General features: G+C 42.4%; 1 protein-coding gene across 1 annotated transcript in view; it reads right to left on the bottom strand.

The window, feature by feature from the left end:
- The window catches only part of lrriq1 (leucine-rich repeats and IQ motif containing 1), a 31,311-nt gene that overhangs the window by 4,177 nt on the left and 1,989 nt on the right, over positions 1-25,145 (bottom strand). The window contains exons 5-23 of the mRNA XM_070908101.1: positions 24,548-24,768; positions 24,236-24,310; positions 22,295-23,899; positions 21,772-21,924; positions 21,405-21,555; positions 20,784-20,977; positions 19,305-19,432; positions 19,154-19,227; positions 18,453-18,546; positions 14,708-14,872; positions 11,149-11,616; positions 10,452-10,623; positions 8,983-9,108; positions 8,400-8,489; positions 7,407-7,528; positions 6,555-6,626; positions 6,349-6,434; positions 5,443-5,544; positions 721-835 (exon numbers count right to left, since the gene is read on the bottom strand). Of these exons, the coding sequence (XP_070764202.1) occupies positions 721-835; positions 5,443-5,544; positions 6,349-6,434; positions 6,555-6,626; positions 7,407-7,528; positions 8,400-8,489; positions 8,983-9,108; positions 10,452-10,623; positions 11,149-11,616; positions 14,708-14,872; positions 18,453-18,546; positions 19,154-19,227; positions 19,305-19,432; positions 20,784-20,977; positions 21,405-21,555; positions 21,772-21,924; positions 22,295-23,899; positions 24,236-24,310; positions 24,548-24,768 (4,213 nt within the window). The remainder of the gene's footprint in view (positions 1-720; positions 836-5,442; positions 5,545-6,348; positions 6,435-6,554; positions 6,627-7,406; positions 7,529-8,399; positions 8,490-8,982; positions 9,109-10,451; positions 10,624-11,148; positions 11,617-14,707; positions 14,873-18,452; positions 18,547-19,153; positions 19,228-19,304; positions 19,433-20,783; positions 20,978-21,404; positions 21,556-21,771; positions 21,925-22,294; positions 23,900-24,235; positions 24,311-24,547; positions 24,769-25,145) is intronic.

The raw sequence follows: 25,145 nt of genomic DNA, 5'->3' as shown, positions 1-25,145 counted from the left end.
TTACACAAGTGTGATGTGGAAACTTGAAGCCTCCATATCATCTCAACACACTAAGAACAGACTTTTTAATGAAGTAGGCGATGTCTTGTGGGCAGTATCTAAAATTTTGAAATGAAAATGTTTGCATATTCATAGATTTTGGAATATTCAATGACGGAAAAGGAGGAATTGTCATTTTAAGAATTTATATATAAAAAAATAAAAGAAGAGGTAATTTAACTTTTTTGTGGATAAAACACACAAATTATTATTCCAAGCAGAAAAATAAATAAATAATAATATATATGTGTGTGTGTTTATATGTTTTATATATTATAAAAATATATAAATGTCTGAGGGGATATTTAAGAAACAATGTATTGTAGTAGGTGTAATTCGGTTAATCGATCAGTTTACCCAAATCACGAAAAATATATTACCGCTAGTGGCTTCTAGCAGTTTTGAGATATCTGTCTCTGAGATTTTAATAAATAATAATAAAAATGTTTTTTCCAGAAACAATGTCCAGGTTGTGCTGGATAATCCACAAACCTCCCTGTGAACTCACAACAGATATTTCAAAACCTGAACAGATAAAAGCAAAACTCTGTGCATGGTTAGATATTACCAGGGATAAATTAGAAAATAAATGTTTCCGTAATTTTAGCAAAGCGTCCCTTTAAAACAATTCTAGCTAAAGTTGTTTGCACACCACCTTCTGACCCGCCTCAGGAGCCTCACCTCTCAGAGTCCCTGTCAGAGACAGCAGCCTGGGTGTGCAGCCACTGCTGAGCTGGTTCCTGCTTCACTCGCGCCGTCTTCTCTGGCTGCTGAAGGTCCAGCTCGGCCTCGTGAACTACACTCGACAGAAAACATCAAACAAACGTCACAGCCGATTTTGTTTTCTCTCGTCAGTTGAATAACATTCTTGATGACAATGGTAGCAAAGAATGAGTGAGCTGCTTAATCAGCAAAAGTTGGGGTGAAGGTGGCGTGTTTCTAAATGACAAGAGGCGTAATCAATACTGCAGTGAGGGAGTTGTGTTAACCAAAGTACAAGCTAACCAATAAACAGCTCTTGCGCCTGATCTGTAGCAACGTTTGACAAGTTTCACTGTAATTACAGCTGGCCAGGTTCCCAGCGGTGGGAGAGATCGGTGGTCAAAGCTCCCAGCGTTTATTTTTGGGCTTAAGGTGGTGTATTTGTTTGGAGGAGTCAGGGGCATTACTATAATAACGTTAAAGTTGCTGGAAGATGCAACAGGAGAGGATCTGCTCCATTGTTGGGGCTTGTGGTCCTTTGTAAAATTGAATCCGAGCAATGTTCCAACAGTTTGTTAAAGAAAGAAATCTGAAAGGCGGCAGATTTACGAGTTATGCTGAAATCCCATAATAAGGTCGTAATTCAAAGTAAACATTTATGTTGCGCTGACAGTAATGCTGCCGTGGATGGGTGTAAACTGATAATGAATTTTGACAGCCCAATGCTGGAACTAATGATGCATTTATTTAAGCCATTTACTTGCTTTTGCTGAGCTGTAAAAAAAGAGAGAAAAAGCTTTACAGTTTTCATGGGTTAATTGAGAAGCCCCACTAAAAATGTCAAGTGATAGATGCTTCCCCCCGGGGCAGCAAAGGCCAGGAAATGGCCATCAGCACTTCTCAAAGCTGAAAATACACAGAGAGACGGGGCACAGGCAGTCCAGAGAAACCCTCAGAGAAATGTGTTTTTCAAACAGCAACAGCAATTTGCTAATATACTCTACTTATTATAGCACTGTATGATCCAAACACAGGCGCTGTACTGCCTGTTCACAGCTATTATGTATGTCATTCACATCATAGGATCTTATATGGATACAGTAAAAGTTGGTAAGAAGACTGACAATGAATTTGAAATCCCTGGAGGTGAATGGACAGTGTAGGAAACACAGTGTGTACACAGTGATACAAGATGAGCACCATAAAGAAAGTTCTATGTTGCATTCCAGTGGCATGGAGATAGTCTACTCTCCCTTTTCCCCTCTGAACCCTCCACTAAAGCCCCCTCCTGACCCCCTCCAACCTCCTGAATCCCCCTCCAGTACTCCTCCAGGACATCAGGAGGGGGCCTGTAGGAGTCACGCCTGTTAAGAGGGGCTCTTAAGCGCATTAAGCGATCTCGTCTCTACTGAGGAGGGGAGAAGTCAGAGAGTTGGGGAGGAGGAGGGTGGAGGCTTCGGCCCGAAGCTGAAGGAGAGACACGATGATGGCACTTCAGAGCCTCATCCCCTTCAACCAACACAGGGTCAGGCAATGGATCAGGAGGACTAGCACAGACCCTAATAACCATAACGGTGCCATGAAATGAGTTGAAAACATTGTGTTGTTGTGATCCACTGATATGATCTTTTATTCGTTAGACGCAGACATTTTCACAACCTTTTGTCAATCTGTCAATGCTGTGTCAAGTCAGTGGTTAGCATTCAGAGACTTGACAGACCTGCCTCTTGGCTTGCTAGTCACTCATGAAGATTTATACTAGACCTGCCCTAAAGAACGTGAAACATGCCATATGACTTCAAAACAGCTATGCTGAGGCTAACCCTTACCTTGTTTTGGATTCTGTTTTGAGAAGCCTGTTTTCATGGCATTTGTAGAGAGGAAGAAGAATCAGAGCGTGTCTGAAATTTGAGGATCCAATGTCAGTGTTTTTAGTTGGGTGTCCGTCTCCGCGAGTGACTCAGACTGTTGCCCCACTGTACATTGGCTCTACATGTTTCCTCCTGAAGTGTGCCAGTGCATCTCAAACATACACTACGCAGAGAGAGCTCCACTGCCTGACGTAAATAGAAGCTCAGAGATTACGGGGGAGAAATTGAATGCATATGAATGGTGGTAAAGAGTCTGACATTAAGTTATTTTGGATGATGGATGATAAACAAGATGATTGCGTTTCAGTTGGACTTTGTAGATGACTTGAAGTGTGAAATCGAGTTAAGTGCTCGGGAGGTAGGGGTTCCAGGCTGAAATAAAAATATATACCCTTGCGTCCCTCTGACATGAGGACGGATGTTTGGTGGGATTGGATCTCAGTTTGGATGGAAGAAGGAGGTTGGAAGAGTGTGTGTGCTGGGCTGGGGGGTTGGGGCGTTGGTGGAAAGTAAGAGGAGAAACAAGGAGAAACGCTTGGAGGCATACAACATCTTCAACATCTGCAGCACACAGACACTAAATCATCTAAAAAAAAAAAAAGGGAAGTGTATTTCTATATTCTTTGCCTTTAAAATAAAATGTCTTGTGGCTCTGCTCCATTCTCTCCCTCTCTATCTCCCTCTCCGGGTATGTAAGCCGATACCCATTTCAAGTGGGTTACTCATGTCCAGCACATCCACACAAAGAGCCCGGATAAAATAAACACGCCGCGTTGGATATCTTGGAAAGAATCTGTCATGGGTTTGGGGCTAATCACCTCCAGAAGGGGCTTGACTCAAAGCCTGAAACGTTAGCCCCTGTCGGGGAGCGCTGGCTGGGCCGGGCTGGGCTGGCTAGGCCCCGGGCACTGGGGATGGATCCGGAGGAGGGGGTGCCTTCCACAGGTCAGGATCAGGGGAGCAATAGGGGAGGCTGGCTTGGGCCCATTTACAGAGACCCTGGATCACAGCACCATGAGCCAGTTCCCGACACACCACTTCTGAAAAGGCCGCCGCCACTGCCTCACGGTCACGCTGTAAAAAGTCAGCAGGAGTTGTCTCCTCCAGAACAGAGCTGGTTAGGGTTACGCATTTTAAAGGATCCCTCTCTGTCGGATCAGAAAACCAACTGAGGACACGGGGTATTAAGGAAAGAGGGAAGTGTGATGTCCAAACCAGTGACCCCCGTTACTTTATCAGCTGATGTAGCTGCTTCACTTCTTTGCTCGAGAACACCAGTCCTGTTTGATCAATTATCAAGACAAGGGTGGAGAGGAGAGATAAGGATACTGGAAAAAAAACAGAATTGGAAATATTGTTGTAATGTAATAGGTCACATGGACGGAACCGGTCCTCGACTGCCAGTTGGCTGAGAGCTTATCCCCGGCTATACTGCACGACTCCAGTGTCAGTAATCACAGTGTTGGAAAGAGGACACAATGCATCTGCAATTCAAAATAAACACCTGATAACATTATGATGTCATACTCAAGTTTTTCATGTTAACAAATAAAGTATCAGACAAAAAAAAATCTTCAATCAACTGCCAATCGACCAAATGCTAACGGTAAGTTTGTCATTGTCTGATGAGTTCCTTCTAAGTTTGGCAATTTACTGGCTGCAAAATAAAATCTTCAGAATCTTTGAAAACATTGAAATAAGTTGTTGCTTGATCTTTGGCTGCACAGCAATGAATCTGTTTTAAGGGAAACAAGGGTGCTCCTTCACAATTATTCTACAAACAAATTACTAAAGCGATCCACCCAAAAGAAATAAAGGGGAACGAAAAACATCCCAGAGTTGAAGGTACGATTTGTTCTATTTTTTTTCAAACTGTAACATGAAATGACAAGCAAACATATTGTATTTCTCCACAGCTAATTCAGGGGTATTTCATGCTTATGGCATTATTGGACTTGGACCAGAGAGAGAGACCAGTCACTTCACTGCCTGTTGGCAAACACTGTTGTTACAGCGTCCCTCTGACTGCTGGATGACCGCGAGCGTCGTGCTCTTTGGATGTGAGGCCTTGACCCTGGTGGGTGGGGGTGGGGTGTAGAGGAAAGCTGGAGACAGGCCCTCGTGATAAAAGCCGACTTCCCCCGTCCTCCCTCCTGCCCTCCCTCCAGCTCTTCCCTCCCTTTTAAGTCTGGCTGTGGACGTCACAATGTCAAATCATCTCTCCACCTCAGGGCAGGGCAGGAGGCCACAGCAGAAAAAGATGGAGGGGGAAATGTACCTCTTCTCAGACTATCAAACTACTTTACTACACAGGCAACCTGTAAACTCTTTGAAGATTGTTTTACTATCCATAACAATAAGAATTTTTTTGTTTTAAGGAAGCCCGAATGTCATCTGTGATAAGTTAAAACCTGTTTGGCTTGTTTGTGAAACCACTTATACAAAGAACTAACAGGCACGAGGTTGGGTTTTTTGAAAATGTTGTGACCAGCGAAGTAGCTTATACCTGCGGGTGCACCTAAATTTAAAGAGAAATGTGCTCGTTTGGCAATAATTTCTCTTAATGATAAAAACAATTGTATTCACCAAGTCCAATCACTGACTGCTAATTGTTCTTGTCCAGAAACATGACGGACCTCCGGACTGTAGTGATGTCACTGTGTGTTTTTCGTGAGTCCACGTTATTCTAACTGATAGAAATAATTGCCAAAACTATGAAAATAATAATAATACATTTTGTAATGAGTCAGTATTTTCCGTAAAGTTTGAATTCTGAAGTCTACAGCTCGGGTCTGCGCAGTCGTATTTACAGGTTACTGGTGGAGCGTACCTTTTATATAATTTCTGTTGGGTTGTGCTCGCCTGTTCCGTGCCTCCACTGGATCCAGCTGGTAACTGCAGTTTCTGAACAAGGCGAGGCGGACAGAGGGATCTGGGAGAGTAAGAGACAGGGTCAAAGAAGGACAAGGCAGGCCTAAAACCAGAAGCAGAAAACCAGGACTTAACATTCGGAAAATATTAGAACAGTGTTCTGGTTCCACTGAGGCAGATGCCATTAGGAGTTAGTGCAGACATAGACCTGTGTGTCGGTGGAGCAAGATGACAGGAGCCCTGCTATTGGAATCATGCATTTGCAATTCTGATCAAAGAGCAGCCTCCCTCTACATGACCATGGCATGATAACCGTGGCAGGACTACTGTTTCTTGGAGCACAGCAGAGGTGAGGTCACCTTTCACTGCAGCCGCACTCAACCACTACAATGAATCGTAATGAAAATCATCACGGGATGACTTGTCAAGAGGTTTCTTGGCAATCGTTATTTCCTTTGCAGGCTCTCAAATAAGGCCCAATAAGAGGCGACAGGCCCTGGCTCCTGCTGTCTGTTATGGCTCGTTAACGTACGCGGGGTGGAAAGGTTCGCTGCTGTTGAAGCACAGTTGAAGAAACAAAGACAAGAATGAAAAGAAGCAAAAATTTGTGTGGATTTTTTCCCTTTTAGAAAACGGACTGATGTCCTCATGGCAGTTCCTTCTATGCTGTGAGGGATATTTAAGAAGGAAACCACGAGACCATATCTAACTTTATAACTTTATATTCTACATATTTCTGCATTTTGATGACAATAATGTATGAAAATGATTTACCTTTAACCTTTTCCCACACACCAGAAACAAGGCACATACACTTAAAAGCTCAAATATATATTTTTACCTCCATAATTCTACACACTCTCACCCTTATGTTTCTTGTGCTGTTGCTTTGACTTCATCCTCTGGGCTCTCTTGAGCATTAGAAGAGCTGTGTGGCTGTGGGTGAAGCCCCTAGAGACAACAAAGACAGAAGTGTCCCACAGAAAATCCCACATAATAACATAACAAAACACACACAGACAATCAAAACCTCATCATGAAGACTGAGTATATGATAACATAATGATTTACCATTCTTCCAGAATCTTTTCGGATCTTTCGGAGAGACCACTGACCACCGAGGTTGAGGGAGGAGATTTGCTTCTGAAATCATAAATAGATTATTGTCCCCAAAACGTGATATGCAGGAAAGTATACGTTCACACGAGTTTATTATCAGAAGAGATCAGAACATATTGTATCCCATTGTTTGCAGTACAGTCTTCTACTGTTGAGCAGGCCCACTTGTACAACTGGAGTGTTTTGCTTTAAGGCTGCATTATGTAAGAGTGAATTGTTGTTTCAACATTGTTTTCAAAGTATGTTGGATATGGACCTGATTTAAACGAGGCTCGTCATGATTCTCATTTCAAAACTTCGTCAGACTGTCAATTTATATCCCAGTTCAACAAAAGCATATCAGGATTGATTCTACAATGTATTTTGATTTTACATACTATTAAATATTTACCTGTAACAGCAGCTTACAGCTTGTTGTGCAGTGTTGTGTATTGCATTATATAATATACTGTGGATAATATATTTTTTTAAATTGTGTTTATTGTACATTCTATTTCATTGTCCACAGCACAAACATACTGAAGAATAAACAATGTGAATAAACAATCTTGAATGTAATGCCATTCTCAGTCATTTGCAGGGGGTTTGATGTATATGAATGTGCAATGAGAATATCAGGAACCCAGTTATGATGCCTTGCTATCCTCTATATTCAGCGGCCTTATCGTGATTTATGCAAAACAAACACACCAATATACAATGTTTATATAAACGGGGTGAAACAGGAATTAAGAGGATTATGACCGACAGCTTTAATCCCAACAAGTAAATGACAGCCAGTAACTAGGCTGTGGGATGTCCTACCTGATGGAGCTCACTGGAGAAGCAGAGTCCACCTGTTCTCCAGCCACCCAGGCCTGTTTTGACCTCCATACAAGCGGTGGTGGGAGCATGTACTGGGAGGGTTCAGAAAAGGGCCCAGGAGGCTGAAATACATACATGAATCAGTGTCAGCAATAATGTGAAGCTCATATCACTTTATTTGAGTAGATTTTTAATATCTTGCTTTTTAGACAAAAGAATATACAGCAGCCGTTCTTTATATTAACTTCAAAGGTTTTCATTTACTGGAGTGGTGCTTTAGATTTAGATTTTCAATTTTAACATCTTCATCATCTGAGTAAAAACTGAATCCTTATCTGAGTTGTGTTCAGAAGGTTGTGATGCTGGAGCTCTCAATGGAAAAATAGACTTTAAGCTCTGTCTCGACCACATACCATCCTCACTGCACTTCAGGGCAAATGAAATATAATGTACACAATAATGTCAGTCACATTTAACTCAAGTGCATGTTTTATTTTCACACTTTTAACCAGAGCGAGTTTTAACACTCGAGGAATGTTCATATGTAAGTCAAACTAACAGCTTCATTACTCTCCAGATCCCATTTTGTCTTTGTGGAAGCGCTAAATTGTTCATCCCTGCCTTTGATGTGTACCTCAGTGTCAACACACTGAGGCCGGCCACGACAGCAGCTGCACCACATCAGCTGGACTAAACCGGCTACCATGATGTACAGCGCTGAGCACGCTCCAAAGAAAAGATCCAACGAGAGGTAAATGAAGGGAAAAAAACAGGACGACAGTCCGCCAGCGTGAAAAATGACATCTGCTGATGCAGAGCAACCTTCAGACCTCCAGGAAATAATCTTGTTTTTCAAGAGAATAAATTTAAAGATCAGTCAGGGAGAGTGAGACAAATCCTGGAGGGGGCGATAACCAAGATGAGAAAGGGACAGGGCAAGAAAAAAAAACTCACCAGGTTTGAAGAATATACAGAACGTCTCGGTTGCTTTACCTTCAGAGACAGTGGCTGCTCTGACTCGGGGTAACGTCCGGGAGGTGAGTCCTCAGAGAGCGGCAATGTCCAGTGTTTCTCCAGCGCTGCCTTTTTGAAAATAAAAACATACAGATACAATAAAAACATAGATACAGGTAAGAAACAACAACGAAAAGTGTCTTCAGAACCAAACATGTAATGCTGTGTATGATGACATTATAGTGTATATAATATATAACAGTGAAGGGAGTATCCAGATGTGTGTGTGTATGTATGTACAGGTTAGTGTCTGTGCATTATTGTGTGTCTTTGTATGTTTCTCTGTTTTTGTGTGTGTGTCCGCAGGTTTTTGTAAACTTGTATGTATATTTTTGTGTCTTTTTCAGGCCCATGTGCAGGTTTTTGTGCATGCGTGTGCATGTTTCTGTGTCTGTGTATGTATCTCAGACTTGCATGTGTGCAGGATTGCGTGTGGTAAAGTATATGTATGCATTTACGCATTTCTTTATCTTCCTCTGTGCAGGTCTGTGTGTCTGATAGGGCGTGGGGTGGGGAATTACTCAACCATGAAAGTGAAGAACACATGACCTTGTGTGCATACCTCATCAAAGACAAATTCATCCACGTCCACCTCCTCGAAGGTGTCGTCCTCTCCGGTGTCCAGGCATGTGACAGCAGCCAGAGCAGATGCGAGCCTCCTCCTCAGAGCGAAGCCCCTCCAAAAGGCCTGGAGGTACCCGAAGAAGAAATGGTAGAAACCCCTTCATGAATCACGAGGCAAACGTAAATATTGTGTGTTATCCCATTAGGGAGATAAAACATGTTAACCTCTCTTTTAATTGCTGAGTGTTCTGCTGTCTGAACTCTGCGTGACTCCGGGCTGTTCCGAGACAAATGGAGCTCCAGTGTGCCTCTAAATCCTCCAATTCCCAATGGGCTTGGGGGGGCACACTTCACTTCAAGTTGAGCCGAGCAGGAATCCTACAACTCTTACTACCGCACTTCTTTGGAATCTGATTAATCACTCTGTACCCCCCCCCCCTTCCCCAACATGCACACACACTATTCTACTACACCATCACCCCCACCTCCTACCTTAGAGAGCCCTAAAGGACCCATCAAACACTTTCTGTGTTGAGAGGGGATTTGGGAGAAGTGTTGAGTAGCATGTTTTTCAGAACAGCAGCCTCCACCTATGTGCAGGGGATTAGCCGAATAAGCCTCTATAGCACGTATGAGGCCTGAAGATGGATGCTCAAGGGTGAATATGGACATTTTCAGATATCCACTGTATGAAAGCGGCTCCAGCCTTCAGCCACATGACTGGAAAATTCTAGTTGTAGCAGTAAGGTCCTTAATTCCACATCGACAGGTTCAGGTTCAGTCTCTATGCCAAGACTTGGTAAAAATGCCAAACAGTTGCTGATTCCAGCTTCTTAAATGCTGTTTTACATCATTGTAAACTGAATATCTTTAGGTTTTAGACTCTTGGGTGGACAAAACAAGCAATCTGAAGACATCAACTTAAGCTATGGGAAATTGTGATGGTTACTCTTTTCATTTTATAGACTCAATGATAAATCAATAAACCAAAAATATAGTTTACCAATTATCTATATTGACAATACTCGTTAGTTGCTGCTCTAATGCAGACATCTTTAGATTTTCAATGCATCCATGACCACACTGATGTAATAGATAGACTCCACTGGAGTAATAAATAAATATAAAAATAGGTTGATTGATTAAATATCGGGTCAGATATTCTGAAAGTAGTGGGCAGTCTCTGGCTCCTCATGCTCTGTGGGTAGCTTGCATTGAGCACATCATTTACATACTCTCCTCCGGCTGGATAGTTGTTTTCTGACATAGCTGCCGTACTGCACATAAGGAAGTTCTTCAAAATAACATCAGAGGGAAACTGGTTTGGTGGGGGATGTAAGCTACGGGGGGGGTGCTTTCTGTGTAACAAAGGCAGCAAACAGTTGGAAAACTGACTCCCCCCATTGGAATAACCTCCTGTACAGTAAGTCAAACAAAAAGGTCCAAATGAAATTCCAACAGTTTTACCTGGATGACCGTTGCTGCATAATCTTGGCTCCCGTTAGTATAGGAAGGCCCCGACTCTGGCTTTCCATCTCCTCCTCTTCCTCCTCCCTCCTCAGCAGTGGAGGGGCTGCTGATGTTCCCACATTTCTGTCTGTATTTCCTCCACAGCTGCTGAATCACGACTGCTGCTGTGCTGCTCCAGAAAGGACACACACGCAGACAAACACACACACACACAAAGTGAGGGATATACATGATGTCATAGCACCTTCGTCTTTCAAAACATGAATTATTTCTGAGCAGACATCTGGAAAGCAGGACTCTGGAGAGTTGAAGCCTGTCCAGAGCCACCCTTCATATGAAAGATCTATTGTCCTCCCAAAGATAGCGCAGCGTTAATGATGAAGCTGCGTGTTAAAATGAATAAGATGTTCAACATCTTCTGCTATAAATCACATAAAGGAGGCTCCAATGATGACAAATGCTCTGCAACAGAAACTAATAAAATGCTGAGCTGCTATAAAAAGAATTTTATTAAAAAATGGGTGTTTGCTTTAAGCCAGCAGTGTCCACGAGTGTACCACGGAAGAATTTCTGAAGGCTTTCATTACAAACACTTCATCAGCTGATCTCACTGATCTGTTGTCGACAGCTTACAGTTGGATGAAACTGATGCACACAAGTGGACACTACTGACTCAGAACCTTTGGTGAATTACTTTTGGAGGTCCTGGTCTTGATGGTTGGACGCAGGTGCCACTTCAAGGTTGGAGGAAAGAGTTTTTCCCTTTGTTGCCAAGGAGTGAACAGTGCCAGAGTTAGCTTTGCTAACTGCCGGTCCTGTCTTTGGACCCATTGTAACAGTGTTGAATGTGTCATGCCGACTCTTTGCAGATGACTTCTCCTCAGAAGTCCGAGAGCTGCGTCCGATATTGTCCCTGTTTGGAATAACTGGTGGAACTTTTCCATTGGACTCTCGGATTTCTGGACGCTCAGTACGCTCGTCAACATTGGTTCTGTCCATGACAAGCGTTTCCTCAAGTGTTGTTGGGCCTGCAGCCCTGTGTTTGTCAGCCACGGTGGTGTCCCCATATTCATGGGCAAATCTCTGGTCCTCCGCCAGCCGCAGAGCCTCAGTGAAGTGTCGGCAGGAGGTCTTTACAGCTTCCAGTGAAGACCAGGCATCACTGTGAACATTAGCACACAAAAACACACTGTCGTAGGTCTGCATGTACTGTAGGTGAGCGATGGCTCCAGTATCACTGAGGACAAACTCACACTCACACATATTTCAGAAAATTACAGTTACATCCTAACTCCAGTGCCCACAAATAAAAAACAGACCTCCTCAGTGGACCACTGCAGTGACTCATGGGGACTGGACTCCTTTTTAGTCAGGAAATCTGACAACTAAATGGCAGCACTGATTAAATGTTATACGTTTAGTGTCAGTGTGCTAAACTTGATGATTTCACCAATGCTGCATAAATGTAACAGTAGATTTATTGCAGGAGCAGCAGTTTTCCAGTTTAAAAGCTTTTATTAAATGTAAGGATGAGCATGTTAGTTTGAATTAGATTTTGAATTAATTCCTGTGGTGGAGCGATTGGTGTGACTGACTCATGAGTATGAAAAGTAAGAAAATGAATGTTTTTGTTTCTACAACAGATTTTCACTTTTTAAAGAAAATCATAGCTATAATCAAGAAACCACACCGGAGAATATATCAGCTTGAATTCTGAAATTGAATCATTGAAACAAAGCAGTTGCAATTCCAACAAAAAGGTCTGCAATTCACGTGAGTAACTTAGTTTTGAGCATTTTAGTTTTGGAGAAGCTTAATCCAGCACGCTTCATTTCTTTGAGAAATTCAATCCATTCTGCTGCAACACAGAAACATCTAATAGTAAATAAATGGATTGTCATATACTGACATTTAGTTCTTATTACTGACCACTTCATCTGAGTGTGTGTGTGTGTGTGTGTGTGTGTGTGTGTGTGTGTGTGTGTGTGTGCTCTGTGTGTGCCCTAATACCATATAATGTCTCTTTCATTCAGGGGATAAACTGACTACAAAGCCACCTCAATGGAAACTTAATGAATCTATTAGCAATGCTTGGCTCTGCTCCCCTCCCTGTCTTCAGCCCTGAGGGGGCACAGCCAGTCTGGAGGGCCAGTAGCCTTAGGTAGTCCAGCTTCTTCTCCATAAAGACAGAGCTCTTCATTCTCAGTGGGACAAGAGAGAGAGGAGTCGGGAGGTCCAAGAGGATTGTGACCCCACTGACCCCCTCCCCCCCATACCTGCTGGTTCACTCCAGGGTCACCATCAACATGTATACCACTGATATAAGCGAGCAGGAATGAGCGGGAACAAAAACGTTTTACACGGTTACGCTGCAGTATAAAATGTTTTTCAGAGGTATTACTAGCCTGCATCTGTCTGCAACCCTGTGTGTAGATACCAAAATCAACACTGGTTACTGGTCTTTTCAATCATATTTCAGGACATTTGGGATTGTGTCACATGGGAGCTTGCAGCATTAACTGGTGAAGAGCAAGAAGAAACTGAAGACAAGCTCAGTCAAGACAAAGCTTAAACCAGAACGCAGCATCTATATCTATATACATCTATATTTTCTGTATGCATGTATAGCAATGTTTTGTTGAATATTGACAGTGAGGCCAATTGCCCGAGGAGAACATTAAATAGTCATCCTATTCTATTGCCTTAACCCTCCAGCTTGTCTCTAATAGGCTGTTGCACTGTTCAGTAGCAAGGGATGTATGCAAGGAGAATATAGAACTTCGTCAGGAGAAGAAAAAGTAAGAAACAGCAAGATTTCTTTCCAAAAAAACAACTGAACTTTTTCCTGGATTTTCCTGGACGTTTGTTTTTCTCAAACTTCGGCGTTTGTATGAAGAGAAAGAGATTTTAGTTTCTATCCCGAATTCATAAAAAGTCAGTTGTAAGTAGAAAATAGAGGCATTCTGTGAGGAACAGAGGACTCAGCCTCCACCCTACACCCTGTGGAGAAATGTTGTGAAACCATACCCCTGATAAACCCCATGGTTTCCCACCTTACAGTCACCAGTGGACTGGCGTGTGGCACTCTTCTCACCTCCTCTAAACCTCAGTCAGACACGAGGTCAGGCCAGGGGTTAAATGGCTGTGTTGGTCCTTGCAAAGCCCCCAGAATGGCTCATTGTCCAGAGGCCAGGGGTGTAGAGGGCACACAGTGAGGGGTGAAGCAAAGGGAGCGCCACGCTAGCCCCCAAGCCATAGGAGTCCTCGGTCTGACCCGTACGGGTAGCCGCTGCCACGTCTCATCTTTTGTGCTGTGTAATTTGGAAGGGTCATGAAGATAAGCAGAAAGTTGACCACCGTTTTAAGTGTTGGTGGTCCGTCTTGCACAGGAGTGTCAATGTGTACGGAGGCCAGTGACATCGAAGGACTTGTGAAAATAGATGGACGTTGTCTTTAGGCTCACTACGCCCTACGTATCAGACATAACAAGAGGATAGCTAACATTCCTGACTGCTTCATGTCTGTCGGCTGATCAAGCGCAAGCCGTCAGGTGTCATACGACCTCTTGTAAATAGGTTTGCAGTTATTTCTATCGTCTTATCCTGTTCATTTTATTCTTTGCCATTTGATTTCATCTTTTCAAGTGTGTCCCTTCAGGGTTTTATCTCTCTTACTTTTTTTTTTTCTTACTACTTTATCAGAACTATGGTCCAAACATACAGGACTGATTGGCTTGTTTTTATTGAGGAAAACTTTAAAAAGAGAAATTGTGATTTCCTGAGATATTTTTAGGTGATTTGGTAATCAATAATTACTTGACACAGAGGATAGTGACGCGTTAGATAAAAGGGAGAGAGAACATGCTACATTTTTTTATTTTTTACACTTTACTTGTTTCTATTAGGACATCTAATACACCTGAATTTGAATGAATAAATCTGAGCTGAGAATGTCTTTCCTTCCCATGAGCTGATTCCAAGTTCGTCTCGACATTTCAGTTTACCAACACAGCTGATGTAAGGGTGGAAAATCAGCAGTACATATAGTTGATCCCTGGTGTCATTGTAAGAGAAAATGATCATGATGAAAATGATTTTTTTTTTCCTTGATGGGTCTATGACAGCTCTAGAAAGGATTAACAGTAAATTTCTATCCGACCGTTTTCTCTGACGACTGGTAAGACCTGCACTCATCCACACTACACACACAGCACACTGACAGTGCATCTACACAAGCAGTCATTTGTCTCTTACCTGCGCTCCCTGCTGTGCTGCTGCTGTAAATCATGAGTCTGCTGAAGCTGAGCCTGACAGAACAGCAGGAAGCTGACCCGCTGAACAGCAGGGGGCGATAGAAAAGAGTCTGTCTCCTGGTCATCGATGGCCCTCAGGCCAGGCACTGCTCTCTGCAGAGTGGATCTGAAAAGGAGAGCAAACGGGAAAAAGATATTGTTTTAATGTAATAAATAGAAAACATCATTTTCAGTCAAGAATTATATTTTTGTATATTTATAATTATTTTAGAACTGATTTATAACCAACACACAAGACCAATGTGGTTCATATTAGTGAAGAGCACATGTATTTGCATGTATTTGACAATTTAGGTAAAAAAAAGAACTAAGCTTCCCACTATATTTAAATCTCTCACCTACAAAGACCTTTTCACATAACTATACTGTAGCTGCTATTGTTCTACATGACAGTACAGCATTTTGAATGCACTCTTCACCACTGCAGTGAACACAAACAACTTGGTGAGTCCTTCAGTTTGTATAAACAACAGTATATTCAAAGACGATGAAGGACTTTGAGAGCGACATGAACGGAACACAAAAAAAAAAGAGGCTGAAATTTCAGATGCGGCGGAGACATTTTCTAATTGAGACTCAAGTTAGAGAGAGAGGTTCTGTCAGGGATAAGCAATAAGACATGAGGCTTTCACCAAGCGGTACCATTGTCTCATTGTAAACCCATATTCAAAGCTGTAGAGCCCAGTGAGAAGACAGTTTCAGAGCAGCCACTCTCTGTTTAGCTTCACAGGTAGAGTTTGAGAAGACAGTTTCCACCGAGGCCACTCATCGTACATGCTGTTCTGTATGCTGAGAACACTGTACATCTTGTCCTCTGGACTAACTAATCCATTTACAGCGATTTAGTGAATTTGCTGTACTTATCCACTGGTATAAATGACGCACACTGTGACCTGGCATTACAATCTGAATACATTTTAAGATAGTTAATGTAGTTGTTGACTTTGTAATGTTTTTTTTAAAAGTGTAGTCACACAGCCACTTTGGATAAAAACTTGTTCATTAGGTTGTATCAGCCTTCAAACTGGAGGGGAGCCCTGAATGGCTGTGAGTCTGGGGGAGAGGTAACCGCTGCCTGAGGCTAAGGATGTACAACCAGAGGAATCCCAACTATCTGCCAGAGAAACAGACTCAGAGCATCCACCAGCGGAGGCCAAATGTGGTCTGTGTTCAGTGGGAAAATGAGGAGCTGGAAACTCTACAGGACACAAGGGAACAGCAACAATAAAATCCGTAAAAAAAAATACAAGCCTTCAGGCTACAAAGCTGATTTTTTAAAACAGTTCGAACAACTGGATTTTTCAAAATTGATTCCCAGAGCAGCATATGCTCTTAAACCTTGTCACCAGAGGAGGATAAAACGTGTTGAGGGCGAACCATAATGTGTGTTTTTGTGAAGCTATTTTACCAATCCATGGCTCTAAGAGATGTTCCAGCGCAGATGTTGCTGGATTATTATTACACAGCTCCATTTTACTATAATAATCAATTGATCCCCGCAGTCTATGTACCATAACCACTGATTGTACAACTAATAAAGATGAAGCAGTGAATGCTTTTCTTCAGACCCTCGTAGAGGATTTAACCCCGTATAAATTGTTCTTACTGTATTATGATGGCATGCGGAGGTTTCCCGACCACACTGCCACCCTGAAACAAAGACATGACCGCAAAGGACGGGGTCTGCGTACTGTCAGAGGGATACGGTTTTGATGTGGCCCACTTGGTCTCTCCGAAACAGATCGGGATTAGATTCCAACCCTTCGGGCATGTTGTCTGGCTGGCTGTCTTCAAATGAAGCTCCAAACCCAAATAGGACCTTTTGATCGTTACATGAGCTCATTGAGGTGGGGAATGTAATTCAATTCAGGAATGGACGCCACTTAGACACACTTGGGAGAGCGCAGAGTAGACCTATGTACTGAATAATTAGATGCCATCAGTTGTGGATGTTTACAATGGATGACTCTCATTAAAGAATTGGGGCGACTGAGTTTAGCTGGTTTCAGAAAGACGACTCTCTCTGTGATGTACACAGTTTTCTCTCTAGAGTAAACTTTGTCAAAATGGGTTAAATTTAGCCAAATAAAAGAATCTCATTGTTTTTCAAAAGAAGATACAAACTTCACAGTTTAGATGATGTGAATCTCTTTCTCTACTTACAGCTGTATCTACATTGACTAGACTTGGACTCTAACCTGAACCTTTCCTAAATTGATATAAATTTCATCCTCCTTTCTGAGGGAAACACTGTTTTTGGCTCACATTCCTTCATCCTCCATCTCCTGCCTGAACGTCCGTATTTCATTTAGTGAAGACTTCCTCTAAAACACATGCTCTTAGAGTGGCCCTGATTAATCAGGCCCAGTGTTTTCTTCTTTCACGTCTCCTGGATCAGGGGCTGCCTACAGAGAGTGTAACTCTTCGCGCTTGCCTTTTGGTGCTTTAATTTAGTCGGTGTTATCACTGGCTCGAGATGAAAAGGCCAGGGCATGAGTGTGGAAATACAGAGGGTTAATTCCACTGTTGGCATTGGAGGTTAAGTAAAGTTCAATGAAATATTAAGGTAATGTTTCAGTTAAGGCTTAAGACGGGTAAAATATCCACAAGTAACCCATGTTTTTAGGGGTTTTTTGGACAGAAAATAACCCACTAAACAAGAAATGAAGAATAGAAATGTTATGTTCAAACTGTTTTTGAACCAAATGACCAGGAATGTTTTAGCAACTGACATCCAACTCTTCTCAGTTATGGTGTTGATGATTTAAGGTCCAAAAAATGACGGATGAAACCCCCTCAATACAACAGTGTAAATGCAGTTAGTTAAACAACCCATAAAATATATTTTTTAAACTGAAACATTCAGGGCTGTTTGGAGAGTTCAGTTTTAATATTGTGGACATTTTGCTGTAACTAAATGGGTGTGAGTAGCTCTGAGGAGCCAAACAACTTTGCGAACCTGTAACAGCTGACGTCATGACATGGCTAATGAAGAATATAAAGTGGTCATTGCATATTTTTCACATAAACTCACTGCAACTGTCTTAACATCGGTAAAATATTTAGGCGGGATAAGTGAATGAGCAAATTGACACTGAAAAGATAATTGATTTTTCTGTTGTATCAATATTTTGGGAATTACGAGCACTTAGTGTGACGTACGTACACACAGATGTCGGTGGCACGTTGCAGTAATCTAATAGCGGACGCGAATCACAGTGCTAATCCTGGGAAGTGGACAGGAAGGCCTGTGTTCTGCTGGAATGTTTAGACTACCTGAGCCAATAGACTGAGTTTGTGATAGAGAAATACTGGCTTTTCACTGGTATGTTCCTTTGAACATCCATCACAGCGAGTGATATTTCAGAGCAAAGGAAGCCGAAACTGAAACTTTTGTCCAAATAATTTCCAGGAAGAACTACGGAAATTTCTAATTATACTATCTTGATTTGAAACTGTGTAGCAGGTACTGCAGAGGAGATGGTGCTAAAGTCAGAGGTGAACCACCATCCTGACAATTAGAGAGTACTCATATCAACATTCATATCATCGTAATACAACAGCACTGGCTGATTCGTCCTACACGCAGATGCACGCAGATTAGAAAACAATGTATTTAGATCCTACTGTGGAAAACAGTAGCCCATGTAATTTGCTTTAACTCCTCCATCCAGCCCTCGCCTTACCTCCAGCCACTCTCCTGCTGGAGAGGATTCCCTGTGAGGTGGACCTCTCGCAGCAGCTGACATCCCTCCAGACTCTCGCACACGTTCTGGAGCTCTGAGAGAGAGAAGTGGAAAAATAACTTTGCCTTGTCAACGTCAGTTTTACGGCCTATTCCTCACTTTCACCAGTGTAGTTATGCAGAGCTACATCAACTGGATGAAATAAATAGAGACGTGTTCCAGAGACTTGTGAACTTGCTGTATGCATCTTATTTCCATGGACTCAGACACTGTGCTCGGACAGTTGGCAAAGAGCCAATATGAATGCAGCCGCGTCATGTAAAATAGATGGAATCATACGTGTTTAGGCCTAAAGGTTTGGTGCATGTGAATTTATAGCTGTCGTAACTTCCTCTGTGAAGTGAAATCAATCTGTGGCTGAGTGGGAGTGAGGGACTGGAGATGAAGAAGGCCTGTGAGCATGCAGATGCAATGAGCTGAGCTCTGAAAATGGCTGAGTGTCACATAATAGTAGTAAGAGCACTTTTAAGTTACAAATGCTTCACACAAGGCAGCAAATTAAAATAAACAAAATATAAACTCATTAGATAAAGTCAGTACAAAAGAAGATGGAACTACACAGAACATGTACAGTAGAGGTTGGTATGCCTTTATGATGAGGAAATGGGATTCATATAGTCTGTTTAACATCAACATGTTACCTGACATGCAGTTGAATCCGAGATCCAGATTTGCGAGGGACACAGACTCAGACATGGAGGGCAGCTGGGTAATTCTAGGAAACACAAAGACTTTTTCTATCAAATTACTAAAGATATATCAGAGATATCAGGTAGGACGAGAGGAATATACCTGTTGTGGGCCACAGAGAGATGCTGCATGAGGGGAAGCCAGCAAGCGCTGAGGGCCTCCAGGGAGGAAATGCTGTTGTCGTCTAGATGCAGCTCTCTGAGGAGGACCTGGTTGTTCAGACTGGGGGGCTGACGGACAAACAGGGTGAAGTTGTCAGTTAACACTGGTCACACTGTGGGGTTAGACTAACGTTACGCTGCTGCTGCTGGTCCAGTGACGTCTAAATGACCCCGTCCATCATTGTCAGTTGTTTTAGTCCTGCTGTGTTTACAGTCATCAGTGTCTGTTAAGTTAAGCTCTGCTGCGATCAAAGGAAATACTAAAGCTGTTTACATCATCATACAGATTACTGTTGTTTGTATGCAATTACCAGCGAGTTACTCTCCCAAAGAAAGAGAAGATTCAGTAATTGAACATACTCCAACTGCTGCTTATACAGCATTCTCATGGAGGACATTTTGACTATAGTAACTGTAATGTAACTAATAACATCAATTAGTGAGAGTCAAGAACGCACTTCATGCTTCACCTTTGTTCAACCTGCAAATTTCCACTGTCTGCAAAGAGAAACACTGTTCTGTTGCTGTACCTTATGTGGGAAAATGGAGTGTGCCATTGCAACGTCTTGTACAATATTGCTTGTTATATCACATGCACCCACAGGGGCAGTGTTGTTGGACTGAAGGAAAATATGATGTCCCTTTATTTCCATCCATTTAAACTTGTTATTCTGTGCAGGGCTGCAGAGAAAGATTTTCAATATCATTTTTTTTGTTTTAGATTTTGGTTTTGTTATGTTTCCACAGGTGGAGTAAACTTCGAAAAAGGTTCCCAAAGAGGTCATTAAGTTGAGTCACAGGGGTATTTGGTGCAATTTGTACTGTCAAACAGCAGCCTGTGGTTTTGTCAAGATAATCAGCTCAGCCATGATCTGTTCAAGATTATAATGTGAGCCCAGAAATTGGCTTCTTCTCTTGAGTTGTTAAATAAATCAGCTCATGTATTTGTAACACTTTCAAGCTTTTATTTTGAAGACACCCATACCAGATGTTTGTTTTTTTTTAATCATGATGGCTTGCCTCAGACACTTATCTCTGTCAGAATTCAGACTTTGGGTTTGTGATCATAAAAGCAATAAGTGAATGTTATGTCATGCCTTTGTTTCTGCATCTTGATAAGAAAATGAAAAAAAAAAAACATCTGGTTAGAAACAGAAAAGAAGAGTTTTCCATCTTTGTTTTCTACATAGATCGTTTCAGCGAATCAGTTCTTCTTTGCTGATTTTACTGCTATAGGAAATCCATACATCCTACATACAAATGATTTACATCCCTACAAGATGAAAACAGAATGATATGGGCCTATTTCAATAACACCTGTTGAGTTAGAAGCCCCTCACCCCCCTCAAACATCAAACTCAGTTTCTATACAGATGTCACAAACACTCAGCAACACACAGTGACATCAGAACCAGTTTACCTCAGTGAGGCTGTTGGCTCTCAGGTCCAGTGTGTTGAGCAGAGCACTGTTCTCCAGACCCTCCACACTTGCCAGGTGGTTGTGTGAGCAGCTCAGGTGGAGGAGCGTGTATACGTCCCTCAGTCCTTTGGTGCTGATCAGCTGGTTGTGATCCACTGACAACCTCTGCAGTCTCCTCATAGACTCCAGACCAGCTAGGGATGAGACGGAGACGAGAAGCCACTTATTCAGATTGGAGAAGTCTGCATATAAGCAGTAAACAAACCATAAGTATGTCTAAAGACTTAATTTGACAACCAAAAAGCCCCCTCCCGTGAACATGGTATGAGTTCATAATTCAGTTTTAGAGGTGACTCACAACAAAATGTTACAGTAGCCGAACGTACAATTCAATAAGTTAAAGCTAATATCTTTTTATGACTTCCAGGGCTGAAAAGAAGAGAAGTGAAAAGAAGAGAGATGCTGCCCTCTTGTGGAGTATTACAGACTTGCCAGGAGTTCATCACAAATCATCTCAAGCTGCTACATACACACATGAAAATAATCAATGAAATTACAAACAGTTGGAGACCTCACATGTGACACAATCAAAAGGTATATAATGAATTCTCCAGTTCTCACCAATGCGGGTGATGGAGTTGTGTGAGAGGTCTAGAACGTCCACATTTTCAGCACCAGTTAAACCGTGGATCGACGTCAGCTTGTTGTGGCTGAGCTGAAGAACTCGTAAACTGGTCATATTTTCACAGTTGACAAATAAGATGTCATTTTCCTGTGATGAAACAAATGAAGATCTTAGGAAACAACAAAATCTTCCTGAGTTTTTTCTCACAGTCAAATTTCAAAAGAAAAAGAGAGTTGCACCAGTCTGCATCATCCAACAGCACAAAATAGAACTACGTAAAGATCTTGGATTGCTTCCTGTAAAGTCCCTTGAAAAATGTGGCATTAAGACAATAAACTCATTATATATTGACTGAGTATCCACCTGGACATCGATGTAGCAGAGCTGTGGTAACTGGTTGATGCCGTCCAGGGATTTAAGGCCACAACGTCTGAGGGTGAGGGACCGGAGTTGAATACACTGAGCAAGAGTGGATAAGCTACAGCCGGGCAAGTCCTCCAGGGTCACCGTGGTCACCTGAAACGAGACAAAGATGCTTCAGGGCTCAGGTGTTTTCCTGGATTTTGAGAGTTTAAGCTGGCATGTGTCACATGGCACAGTGATATGTTATTATTATGCTTTGCATGCTATTAGATAGCTCTGGTGGATGAATTTCTACTAACCCACCTAAAAGGATTTCAGTCGCCTGAGTTTTAAATGAGAGTTTAGTTCCGTGTGTCAGTGACAAGAATTCAATACTGAAAGAATATTTTTCAGCATGAAACTGACCAGAGACAACTGGCACAGAATATGAAGTATTGACACTTGGGGCCAAATCCCCCAAGCTTACATGTCAGTGTTAAAACAGCTTCATGTGTCTGTATCACGGCTGAGACAAAAAGGTTACCTCCTGCAGGGATTTCCAGCCTGCGGACTGAAGCAGAGAGTCTGGGCAGAGAGGTGGCAGACCCACGGCCTCGGCGGTCCTCCTCGGTCCTCTCCGACGCTGGACGGATCCTTTCTGCTTCCTCCTGTTCTGGAGGGAGAGTTTAGACCAGGGGATGCAGTCCTTCATCCACGCCAGCCTCTTCTGCTCGGTGTGCTCTGGGAGGCACTCGGGTGAAACAGCAGACGCAGTGGAAGACCTTTCACAGTCCACAGTTTTATCTACGGAGGTCTGACTGATGATCTTGTCGAGGTCATGCTGTTGTGGTATGGTTTCAGTACTGGTGGGACAGATTGTAGACTCACTGTGTAAAGGACCAGGGCTTGAGGAAGTCCACTCTTCGTCCCTCTGTCTCCTCATCTCTTCCTTCTGCCTCCTCCTCTGTTCTTCCTCTTTTGTTTTCCTTTCATTGTCCTTTTTCCTCTTCTCGTCCTCTTCGATGGGTCTCAGTTCTTCTTTCACTTTTCTATTTTCCTTCACCTCCTCCATCTTTTTTATTACCACCTCCTTCACCTCCTCCATCTTTTTTATTACCACCTCCTTCACCTCCTCCATCTTTATTCTTACTACTTCCTTCACCTCCTTCTTCTCCTCCATCTTTATTCTTACCACTTCCTTCACCTCCTTCTTCTCCTCCATCTTTATTCTTACCACTTCCTTCACCTCCTTCTTCTCCTCCATCTTTATTCTTACCACTTCCTTAGCCTCCTTCACCTCCTTCTTCTCCTCCATCTTTATTCTTACCACTTCCTTAGCCTCCTTCACCTCCTTCTTCTCCTCCATCTTTATTCTTACCACCTCCTTCACCTCCTTCTTCTCCTCCATCTTTATTCTTACCACCTCCTTCTTCTCTTCCTCCATCTTTTTTCTTTCCTTCTCCCTCTTCCTCGCCTCCTCCTTCTTTTTCCTCTCAAGTTCTTCATTTCCATGTTCTCTTTCATCCATCTTCCTCAGATCTTCATACATCTTTTTTCTATCATCAGCCTCCTCCTCTTCTTTCTTTTTTCTCACCTCCGTCTGCGTCTTCCTCTCCTCTATCTCCTTTGTTATTCTCCCCTCTTCCTCTATTCTCATATTTTCCTCTTCCCTCTTTTTCCCCTCCTCCTCCTTCCTCAAGCTTATTTCTTCTTCCATTTCTATCTCCTCTTTCTCCATCTTCTTCTTTGCCTCTTCTGTCTTTTTTATTTCCTCCTCTTCCTCCCTCTTTATCCTCTCTACCTCTTCTTTCTTTTTCCTCTCTTCTTCCTCCTTCATCATTCTCATCTCATCTTCCAGCTTCTTCTTCTCCAACTCTGTCTTGTTTCTTTCCTCGTCTCTCTTCCTCTTTTCCTCCCTCTCCATTTTCCTCTTTTCCTCCTCCTCTTTTTTAAGTTTCATGTCTTCTATTTTTCTCTCTTCCTCTTTCTTCCTCCTTGTCTCTTCCTCCATTCTTTTCCTCTCTGCCTCTATCTTAATTTTCTCCTCTTCCCTTTTCCTTTTGTCCTCCACCTCCTTCATTCTCTTCTGCTCCTCTTCCCTCGTCCTCCTCTCTTCCTCCACTCGTCTCTGTAAGTTTCTGATCAGTTCCTAATTGGTAAAGATATTCACCATTTTGTTAGAAACATTTCATTGCACATAAAACAATCCACATAAACTGCAAACAACCCAAAGCCTAAACACCTAAAGAGGAATACTGAACTATGACCACTAAGTGTAGATTATAACGATCAGGTATTTGAGGTCAGTGTGTTTCTACATAATCTCCCTGCTCTGATTCCAAGTTGTTGAAATAATGATGAATTCAGATTATCAACTTAGAAGTCTCAGAGCTTAATTATTAACCAGGGAGAGTGCCTCCACCCAGTGGTAGCCTCTGCAGGGTGAATATCTGGTGGAACATGTAACAAGAGGTTTCAGGCCTACCTGCTGTAGCAGAAACTCCTGCTCAAGTTTTTCCTGAGCTCTCTTCTGCATCAACTCAAGTTCCTTCTGATGGAGCTGGATACAGAGAGAAACAATCAAAATCTAAACATGATAATGGTGTAAATGACATTTTACACTACACAGATTCTGCATTTTCTCTTTGTTATTGTCTTCAAATCGTCACATATGTGTCTCACTGGCTGACAACTTGCTATCTATTTATTTACAAACTGTCCATCTTATTGTTTTTATGTAAATTCCAGAGGCAGTGTCCTTCTCAAGAGCACATGAGCAAGGCAGCAGTTGCCTCACCCTTTCTGCCTCCATTATCTTCTTCAGCTCCTTCTGGAAGTCCCTTTCTATTTGTCTCTTTTGTTCCTCCTTCTTCATCTCCTCACAGCGTCGCTTCTCTCGCTCGGCTTCGTATTCACGGCTTTTCTTTCTCTCCTCTTCATTCAGTGCGATCTCAAGGGTCCTCACCTCGAAAGCCAAACGCTGCTCACTCTCCATATACTCATGTGTTCCAGCTTCATCTGTGACAAATACAAAAAGTTAAATTTAAGTTTCAGCAAGGAAGGAGGAAACACATGCACTTGTGCCATTGTAGGTTCAAATCTGGCTCCCATTGAGCATGTCATCCCCTTCTATGCCTTCCCTGTTACTCTCCATTGTACACTACAGTGAAAACAAACTGCCTCAAAAGTGATGCATAAAGAAGAATACAAATACAAATCATCTCACATGAATGATTCGGGCAGCCTGGGCAGGTCAGTAATATACTGTATGTTATTATAACCATTAACAGGATTTACGGAAAGTACACACTTAAGGCCTGCACTTGTAAAGTGTAACTCTCCACTCTATTGTTTGTTCAAAAGGTGGGATTGTGTACATCTCCATCATCACTGTA

This window comes from Enoplosus armatus, chromosome 6, assembly GCF_043641665.1.
Source record: "Enoplosus armatus isolate fEnoArm2 chromosome 6, fEnoArm2.hap1, whole genome shotgun sequence".
In the NCBI taxonomy this organism is placed as follows: domain Eukaryota; kingdom Metazoa; phylum Chordata; class Actinopteri; order Centrarchiformes; family Enoplosidae; genus Enoplosus; species Enoplosus armatus.
Note: the sequence above shows the minus strand (reverse complement) of the source record. Positions and strands in the feature narration are given on the sequence as shown.